The sequence below is a fragment of the Haliaeetus leucocephalus genome, unplaced genomic scaffold (assembly GCF_000737465.1).
Source record: "Haliaeetus leucocephalus isolate CR32 unplaced genomic scaffold, Haliaeetus_leucocephalus-4.0 Scaffold368, whole genome shotgun sequence".
In the NCBI taxonomy this organism is placed as follows: Eukaryota; Metazoa; Chordata; class Aves; order Accipitriformes; family Accipitridae; genus Haliaeetus; species Haliaeetus leucocephalus.
Genome location: NW_010972804.1, coordinates 14,925 through 24,557, shown reverse-complemented (window position 1 = coordinate 24,557; position 9,633 = coordinate 14,925). Strand labels below are relative to the sequence as shown.

Here is a 9,633-nt window from a genome sequence, read left to right as displayed (position 1 = left end):
CAGACACGGGTGATGGTTAAAAAAATTTCGGGTTTTATTGTTTTTGCTAAACAATACTAAAAAATTTTCCTTTTTTTTTTTAAATTTTTTTTTTTTTTTACTTTTTAACTCTTCTAAAGGCAGGGCTTGAATTGTTTGATTTTGATCCATTTATTTTAAAAAACAAAACAAAAAAAGGGAGGGGGGAGGATCATGGAAAAAAAAAAAAAAGAAAAATTAAAAAAAAATTAAAAAAAGAGGGGAAAAAAAAAAAAAGAAAAGGAGGGAAAAAACCCAACCCAGGCCCCAGCATGGCACCCGGGTGGGGGGTGGTGGGGCAGGGAGGGGCCACAGCCCCCCCTCACCCTGCACCCGAGCCCCCCTCAGGCTCCCCGGGCCCGGTGGGGTGGGAGGGTGGGGTGGGGGGGAGTGACAGTGAGGGTTTTTTTGCCACGATCCTGGTCAAGAAAACTGCTAGAAGCAGAAAATATTTAAAGAACATTTTAATATATATTCATATATATATTTAAAGATAAGAAAAATAAGACTAATTCAAGCCTTGCCCTGTGCAAACAAAATTAAAACGAGACCGCGCTGGTCACAAGGGTCCCGGTTCGGCCACCGCAGTCAGCTCGTTACTTTTATTTTTGGAGGGGTTGGTGGGCAGGGGGACGGGCAGGGGGAGATCCTCCTATAGGACAGGCAGAGAGGGGGTACATGGGGTGACAGACCCCCTTTAGAAAAGTAAAGGGGGGGGCGGGGTTGGCAGCAGGGGAAAGGGGGGAGGAAAAAGGAAAAGAAAGGTCAAAAAATAAAACTAACAAAGTCTGACTGGCTGGTAGGAAAGAAAACATGGCGGACAAAAGAAAGTCTGTTAGTCAAGTAATGCATGAGCTTTTAAATTATTCTCTTTTCTCGTTTGTTTTAAAGTCTAAGGTTTGGAATCGGTTGAGCTCCCCATTAATGAGCTCGAAAAAGGAAATAAAAGTTGAACCCCCCGCCGCCGCCCTCCCGCCTCCGGTGGTGGCTCGGTGGCGGGGCGGCGGGGGAGTCCCCGGCGCCGGGAGGTGGGCCTCAGGACGAGAGGGAGGTCTCCTTCTGTGTCTGCTGTGCTTGTGAACGCTGCATTACCTTTTGGCTTTCCACGTCTCGAAAATGTTTCTCCACCTGCCAGCGGGGAGGATGGGATGGACAGAAAGAGGGGTTTAGCGAAGGCAGGGTGGGCAGGGGATCTGCAGCAGGCAGGCGAGCCCACCCAAGGAGGGACCACGGGTGTCCCCAGGGATGTGACACCCTCCCGGCGTCCCCAGTGCCACCAGACCCCCCTGCCCGTACTCACTATTTTGCGTACGTGACTCAGCGCGCTTCCCTCTTTGCCTTTACAGTTTTCCACTTGATAGGGAGGGGCGATAACGACTTCTTCCATCACAACTATGTTCTTCTCCTGCCATTTACAGTCCTTAATGCTGCAGGGAAGGGAAAAAGGGTCAGTGAAGGCAACTGCCTGGGGCTCTGGGCTGCGCTCCCGCATCCCCCAGCCCCTCTGAAAGCCACCACCCAACCCCAGCATGGTCCCACCACCCACCTCAGACCCACATCTCGCTGAGGAGGTGACGTGGGTGCAAAAGCCACCCAGTACCTCCTGGGTACCCAACCAGAGATGGGTGCAAGCCCGCAGGGACGGGCACGCCGCTGGTGCATGCCAGGAAGAGGCAGGGATCCAGCAGGCAGCCATCCTGCCCCCGAGGACTGCGCGGCTCTGGTCGGCATGTCCCAGGACACGCTGGCAGCATTTCATGGTGACGCCAAGGGACAAGGCAATGCAAACCCCTCCCCGGGCTACACAGGGATACAAGCAACTCCCAGCCAGCAGCGTGGGGGGCCGAGGCAGAGCGCAGGAGGCACCGGTGGGACTGACGAGGGGACTTACGTCTTATGTATAGTCTGGAAGAGCTGCTGCCCCTCCAGAGAGACACCAGCACTAATTGCATACGCCTGGCTCATCTTCTCTTCCTTCTCCGTCCGCGCTTTGTTGGCAAGCTGGAGGGGAGACAAAGAGAGAGGGAGCTCAGCTGAGCATCACCGGAGCGGCCATTAGAGCTCCAAGGGGACGCAGGTCCCACTCACAGATACAGCTCTGCTGCTCGCTGTCCGGCTCGCCAATTAAATCAGGGTAACGATGAGCGTGCAATCTCCACCCTCCCACTACACCTTTCTCCGCACATCCCAGAGTGCCGCAGGGATTTCACGCCACGGCCTAATTCCTTTTTGAGTCACCGTCACCACTGTCTGCGTCCCCCTGATATTTTGGGGATGTGGGCACTGTCTTTTCGCATGCCCCTGTTCAGGCACAGGGAAGAAATCAGCTGCCAGGGGTCAGACGCATGCACATCAACTTCCCCTCTGCCTTCTCCAAATTAATTGCTGCATTTTACATCCAAACCACCTTCCACTGCTTGCTGTTTACTCAGGGGGTGAGGATGGGAAAGACAAGCCCAGAACAAACATTACATTAGGGCTTGTGGGGTGTAAAAGCCTCCGTACAGACCACGCAGAAGTATGAGCAACTTTATCCTGGAGCAGTTACTCTGTTCCAAATAAAAAAAAATTAAATAAAATAAATAAAAAAGCAGAATCAGTTATTTGGGAGTCACCCCGGCAGCACACAACATCCGTGTGTGGGGAAGTGTGATTACACTGGCAGGGTCCTGGAGTAGAGAGGGGAAACCCCAAGCCTGGCATCCCTTGTGTTAAATCCCACAGCCACAGGAGGAGAAGGAGCTGCAGCTGCCTGGAGGCAGGATACGGGCAGGCGGCGCTGGACCAGCTGCCTTTCCTCAGCTGGAGCTGCCGCAGTGGAAGAGCCACATTAGCATTGCCGCCCACGCCAGCCCTCCTCTTCCTCCTCCTCACGCCTGCAAGCGCTCCCCAAGCCAGGCCGGCTTTCTCCGTGCTGCGTGAGGACGGCTTCACCCTTTCTAAAGCCCTCTCTAGGTACGGAAAGCCTGAGTTCCCACTGAACGGGGGCACTTTTTGTAGCAAATAATGCCAGTAAGGGACAGGCTTCCCTATCCCAGCCAGCCCATCTCCTGAAACAGCAGCCACCAGGCAGACACAGCCCATTGCACCTCCTCTCCGTGCCCAGGTGAGAGGGGTTTGCTGCTGCAGCATTCGTTTGCTCACCATGTGCTCCTCAGCCTCCTGGTGAGCAAGGCAAGCCTTAACAGGGGTACAGGATCCTTTCTTTGCCCCAGCACAAGCTGTCTCTGAAGCCACTCACCCCACTCCACGTAGGAATTGCTCTCTCCAAGACCACCAGTCAGGCTTCCAGACTGGTTTGGAAGACTGGACGCAACATTCCCCAGTAACCTTCCTGCATCCAAGTCGTGCACGCGACCACCAGCCTTCTCTGGGGCTGCACCAACACTTCACCCGACCAGGGCTACCTCCCGAGGCCAGCATACCTGGTTCTCAGCCGGCTCTATTGCCTGTGCCAAAGCATCCCCTCTGTCACGATGCGGATGGGCTGGAACTGCGGCACGAAGCATATGAACTGCCTCTGCCGTGCCCACCACGGGGTCACCCCCAGCAAGATCTCCTTCCCACCCAGCAGCCCATTCCCTGCAGCAGGGTTCATAGCACAGACCATCGCAGGGTGCATATGAAGTTTAGATCTGCTTTGGCCATTTTTAAAACTCGCTTTACCAGGCCTTGGGATGCTCCTCCTGCTCAAATCAGCAGCTGCATCAGCTCCTCCTTCCCTGCCCGCTCACATGCAACTCCCAGGAGAGATGTGCACGCCGAGGCAGACAGGTCCAGCTTTGGGACAACCCTGCGAGGAGGCAGGTGACAAGACGCCACCGCAAGAAGACAGGGAAACCCCAGAGAGGTGCGGGCGAAGAGCAGCCCCTCATGTACTGCCATCACGGGCAGCATCCCAACATTACTTCATCAGGCACTTCTAGACCCCAGGATTAACAGCACCCAGCAAGGCCCAACCTCATCCTCCTGCTTCTAGCTGGAGTACATCAGCCCTCACCTAGAGCTGACTCACACGCAACATTGGTTAGTTTATTAACCGAGTGCCAAGATCCAGGGTCCCTTCGCTCTTGTCTTTCCCCTGCAATAGGATGTGCTCTCCCTATTCATCACCGCTAACCCCAGACAAGAAACCAATCAGACATGCTGAGCCTCCAACTTCCAGCCTCCCGATCCAAGCATTCAAAATAGCCCCCTTGTTCCCAGCATGGCCCCTGCCACCGCACAGCTTCACGCCCCCCTGCAGCGAGCACCCGAAGGCACCAGGGCTATTGAAGAGACTCGGATACGCACCTTGTGCAACAGCGGCATGAATGAATGAGTCACTTCCCTATTCACGTCCGTATGAATGACGGAAAACGTGGCACGCGGCAAGAAGAGCCGGTGAGGGCCACCGAGCACCATGCTGTGGCCACCAGCATGGCCCCCCTGTCCTGCTTGCGTGCTGACAGCCTGGTGAGCAGAGCCAAGCATGGTGTACCCCAGGCGGCAAGTCAAAGGGATCCCTCCAAAACCAGGCAGCTGACCTCTCCCCAGCATGGATACAGATGGTTCTGCCACGCAGCTGAGCGCTGTGCCAAGGTCCCCCAGCAGATGCCAGCCCCACAGGGCAGGCTGGTGTCCCCAGAGGTACCAGTGTGGCCCCAGCCTCTTCAACGACATCTCCACTCCATGCCCATCACTAGCAGCAGGAAGCTTCGAGCTCAGCTGTATCTGGACTGAACCGCTGCCTGCTCTCCGTCACTCCGGTGTTACCTCCTTGCCGGCCCCTCAGCTGCTAGAGCAGAGCCACACAGCTGCTCCCTTCCTGTGCCCTGGTTCAAAAGCATTTCTCCCCCACAATTTTCACCCTGCATCCCTCCTGAAGCCTCCCCCAGAGGAGTCTGCGGTGCGGTCAGGACACCTCTCCTGCAGCAGCCTCATGACAGCTACCTGCAGCCAACAACCCGCTCTCCTCCTGCCCGCACCTTCCACCGCAGCCAGCCTGCACCCCTGCGCCCTTCCAGCAAGGGCTAGGACCCCCACCAGACTGGACCCCCCACAACTGGATCCTGCTGCCTTCCAAGCCCAGCAAGTCTTCTGGTCCCAACATTTTCTCTCCACTGAGGACCAGGCAGGGCTGAGCATCTCCTGGGGGCTCTGCTTGTTCTCCAAGGCCTTCCAGAGCAGCAATAGCTTGCCCCAGAGCACCACAAGCATTCCTGCATGCCAACAGTTCCTTCCTCCAGTACAACCAGTATCAGCTCATCTATATTCCAGTCCTGCAGCACCAGTGGACACCAGCTTGCCTGCACATTCACAGGAGAGGAGACATGGGTCAGAGCAACATGGAAAAAACCTCCTGCCACTGGAGATGGGGACTGGTGGCTGCACACCGACTTCCATCCACTGAAGATATGACTTGATTCATTATTTTACCCCGCACCAAATCCACAGCAATTATTCTGATGCCGGAAAGACTGAAGCGAGTATTTGAAGTCACAAGGGGCGTTTTCCCCTCAGCAGACCCATCCACCAGGCTTGGCTCCCAACGATATCACTTGACGCAATTAGAACGAACAGTAGTATCTTTACGGCAGTTGTGTCATTTGAGACCTCTGCCAACGTGCTGATCCACAGAGAAGGAACCCATGGGGGCTACGGACACTCAGGTGGTGCCACCCATGCAACACTGACCTGCAGGCAGAGTCTGCCTGCCAGGAGAGGAGGTTTCCCTGTGGGATGAGGAGGTGACAACTGAGAAGCCCCACAGCCAGATCCCACACCCGGCTTCCCTGGAACCTGGCTGTCTCCAGCCACCTCACACCAGCATTGAGGACTCAGGTTCACCTTCCCTTTTTTTAACACCATCACTGGGAATCAGAACCAATCCCCATCCAGAAGGACATATGAAAAGCAGTTCCTCAAAATTCAACAAACTGCATGCGTGCTTCAGCGCTCCTGTCCAAGCCCCTCCTGTTCGACTTCACCCCAAATCATTCCATTTCTGAAGATGACCAACATCTGCTTGGAGAGGGGGCTGCAGGCAGAGAGGGCACCCACTGAAGCACAAACCTCGTCTACAATCATCCACAGGAGCACAAAAAGTGCTCTAGCAAATTCTTAACCTGGGGTCATGGGAAAGAGGACCCAGGAGGAGCAGCACGGGCTCAGGTAAGCAGAGTACCGGCTTCAGCCATGCCCATCTTCTCTGGAAGGTTTTGATTTGAGCATTTGAGTCATTTGCTGTCAGGAGAAAAACCTGTTGCATGTTTATGAAAGGTTCCATCCTCCCTTTTCTCTGGCCAGCGAAGCACCATATCCCTCTACCAAAGGTGCTGGAGCGGCTGCAGAGCCAGGAGGACCTGAGAGCACTGGACTTTTCCTGAGTGAAAAGGTGCTTTGCAGCCTCAATGTTACTAAAAACACTCCAGAGGTCCTGACACTGAAATTCTCGGTCAGCATTTCAGGCAGCAACTTGCACCCACTTGCCAGCACAGAAATCCACATTTACTCCTGTCACAGGAGGCCAGTAAGCAGCAGAGTGGCCTCCGAAGAGGGTACAGGGCTTGGCACAGGGCAGAGCTGTTCACCGAGCTCCTGGTACACACCTTCAGTGCTTTAACAGGAAGATGAAGCATCACCCAGGCAATTAAATCTACATGGCAGGACCACACTGGTAACTCCAGCCAACACTGGAGCAAATACAGTGTAAATACAGACAGGCACCCAGGGGAGCAGAGGGCGGCAACAGGACCAGCTCCCCACTGGAACACAGTGCCCAGCACCTCATTCAAACTCACAAGGACTGTCCCTTAGATGAAATAAAGCTGGGACTTCCCTCTTCCTCGCCCAGGACCTCAGCTCCCTCACTGAGCAATCCCAAAGCAGAGAGTGTCAGCCAGCTGCGGCCTCACTACACAAACCCCAGCAGCAGGTCACGGAGCCTCAACACACCCAAAATATCATCATTTAAACCCTTAACAGAGCCACGGTAAGTCGTGATTGAAGTGGGTGATTTAAAGTTTAAAAGCTGCCTTGTCCCCAATAGGGAGTTCCCCACACAAATCCCTCCCTCCCAGGAGCCCACGAGGGCAGGTTCTTACCTTGCTAACATTGAGTGAAGCTAAAGGAGGAGGCGTTCCTGTGCGGTCGTTGATTATTTCCACTTCTGAAACATACTGTAAGTTTACAAGCAGGATATCTGCGTGATTAGGCTTTCCACTGGAAGAGGGGCATTCTGGAGGGGAAGAAACATTAAGGAAAACAAATCCAGACGGAGACGTTTACAGGCCTGATGCACAGAGCTGTCCAGGAGCAAACTGGGAGAACATTTGGTTTTCAGCGAGTTCCTCCACTGCCCCTGCTCAGCCAAGCACAGGATCATCTGTGAGACCCCGACAACACCACCCATCTCTTCTTGGGCCCATTTAATGCTGATTCAGTTTTCCTGACTAAAGCACAAGGTTTTCAAGCCAATAACTGCTGTACCCAGAACACACACAGCCTGGGAAGCTGCATGGTCTCCTCCGAAAAAGCAAGTTAGTCCTGACTAGCCGGAGAGGTGCAGAGGTGCCGCTGCCAGGACCCCAGCTGCAGTGCTGCCTGCTTCCCTGCTTGCCACAAGCACCAGCCTACAAATGCTGGTCTGCACAGGGAAGTGAACCAGAACAACCACCCCACCTCAAATTTGAACCATTTATACCATAACTATTTCCTCTTCCAGGCAGCGGCTAAGCTGGAGCCTCCCCAGGAGCAGTCCCTAGTGCGGATGGAAGAGGAGCTACTCGGTGGCTCCCTGGGAAAGGCCTCCTCGCCCTCGCACACCTCCCGGGCAGCACCTCGAATGCAGCAAGGTTTGTTGTGGTCGGTATCGCAGCAAGACTGGAAAGTGTAAATGAGACAACAGTGCACCACCCCCAGAAAAAAAAAACCTTCCAGAGCTGACATTAATTCCTGTGCAATCTGTCCCCCAGGAGGCTGCGTTGTTAGCCCTCCGCTCCCTCAGCTGCTGGAAGGAGCAGAGAGCATGGCACAGAGAGCCTCTTCCACACCAACGCCATCTCCTCCTTGGAGGAGATACTCACAGAGGTCACTTTTCCTCTCCTCCTGTCCCCCTGAGCCCAGCTGTGTAGGTGAAGTCCTCCCTAGCAAACGCCTTTCAATAAAGGAGAGAAAACAAGGGATTCCTGGGGAACTCCAGTCTCTTCCTTCGGGGGGATGAGATTGAGCATCCCAGCTTTGGGAGGAAGAGACAGACTTTGGGCAAAGCCAGAACAGGAGCTCTCAGCCCTCTCCAGAGCTGGCTGGCAGCACGACGCCCTAAGCTGACCTGTTGGACATTATTTAAGACTTTCCTGCAGCCTCCACTTGGGCCTGGGGAGCTTCCCCCTGCCAAACCGCACCAGCACAAACAGGAGCGCAACCTGGGACAGGTGCCCAGTCCCGCTCCAGAACCGCATCACTCCCAGGCACCCTACAGGGCTTTTCCTATCACACTTCTCACAGATGCATCCTCCAGACACCAGCCCCTCTCACAGCTCCTTCATCACTCATTCATTCCCTCCAGAACCCATCCCTGGGGCCCCAAGCATTTATTTCTCCAGCTCCCTTCCAACAGCAGTCCCTGGGCTGAGCATCCACCCTCCTGAACTCTCTGCAGTCCCTCTGCTGTTCTCCAGCAGCCCTTTGCTTTCAGTCCACTTGCAGATTAAAAACGAAAGCATGCCCTTTTTTTCCCACACGCATATATATATCTCTATGTTAAACCCCCAAGCACTGCCTTCTTGCCTCTCCTCTGCACGAGGCTCAGGGCAGCCCCAGACCCTCCCGTCCCCTTCGCTCCCCCAGCCACAGGGCACTTCTCCTGGCATACCCACCGGCCCTCCTCACCCCCCCAGGCCTGCCCCTGCCCTCCTAGAGGGCTCCCCATCCGTCCAGGCCTGCCCCATAGGGTTCCTCTCACAGGGGTCCCCAAATCCCTCCTAAACCCCACTACCCTCAGAGGGCCTAGCCTTGCCTCCATGGTCTTCCCTTAAATCCCCACAGCCCACTGAGACCTCCCCCTCCTGCCCCAAACCCCACAGGGGTCCCCTGAACCTCAATACACTAATATTTCCTATGGGCTCCCATCCCCCCAGGTCTCCCTCATCCTCCCTAAACCCCACCAGGCCCTGCCTGCCACACAGGACTTCACTGTGCCTCCAAGGCCTCCCTCTGCACCTCCAAAGAGGTACCCATCCCCCTCCCAGGAACCCCCCAAGGCTCCTCCTACCCTCAAGATCCCCCCAGTAAAGAGAGCTCCCCCCTTCCAGGACTCCCTCATCCTCCCTGAAGCCCACAGGGTGCCCCTGCCCACCCCAGGACCTCACCACATCTCCAAGGCCTCCCCTAACAACCCCACAGCCTGTTGTGAGACCCCCATCCCCAGGCCTCTATGGAGCTACTCACTCCCCTCTAGAACTCTCCTATATGGCACTCACCCCCAATTATTCCACTGTAGGGCTCTCCCACTCCCCAAGAACCCCACTCTGGGGCTCCTCACTCCCCCAAAAAACTCCCTATAGGGCACTCCCCTCCCGATAATCCCACTAAAGGACCCCTCACTCCCCCAAAAACCACCCTGCAGGGTGCCCA

The 9,633-nt window shown here is 55.1% G+C and overlaps 1 protein-coding gene across 3 annotated transcripts in view; it reads right to left on the bottom strand.

Annotated features, from left to right (window-relative positions):
• Nucleotides 1-759: 759 nt before the first annotated feature.
• LSM12 (LSM12 homolog (S. cerevisiae)) overlaps nt 760-9,633 on the bottom strand; it is a 9,407-nt gene continuing 533 nt past the window's right edge. Inside the window, exons 2-6 of one of the 3 annotated variants that reach the window (XM_010573139.1) lie at nt 7,104-7,237; nt 1,910-2,019; nt 1,319-1,445; nt 1,024-1,146; nt 760-947 (exon numbers count right to left, since the gene is read on the bottom strand). In XM_010573139.1, the coding sequence (XP_010571441.1) occupies nt 1,054-1,146; nt 1,319-1,445; nt 1,910-2,019; nt 7,104-7,237 (464 nt within the window). In that variant the 3' untranslated portion in view covers nt 760-947; nt 1,024-1,053. Of the gene's footprint in view, nt 1,147-1,318; nt 1,446-1,909; nt 2,020-4,857; nt 5,307-7,103; nt 7,238-9,633 lie in introns of those variants that run through there. The other 2 variants (XM_010573138.1, XM_010573140.1) reach the window with 2 other exon arrangements.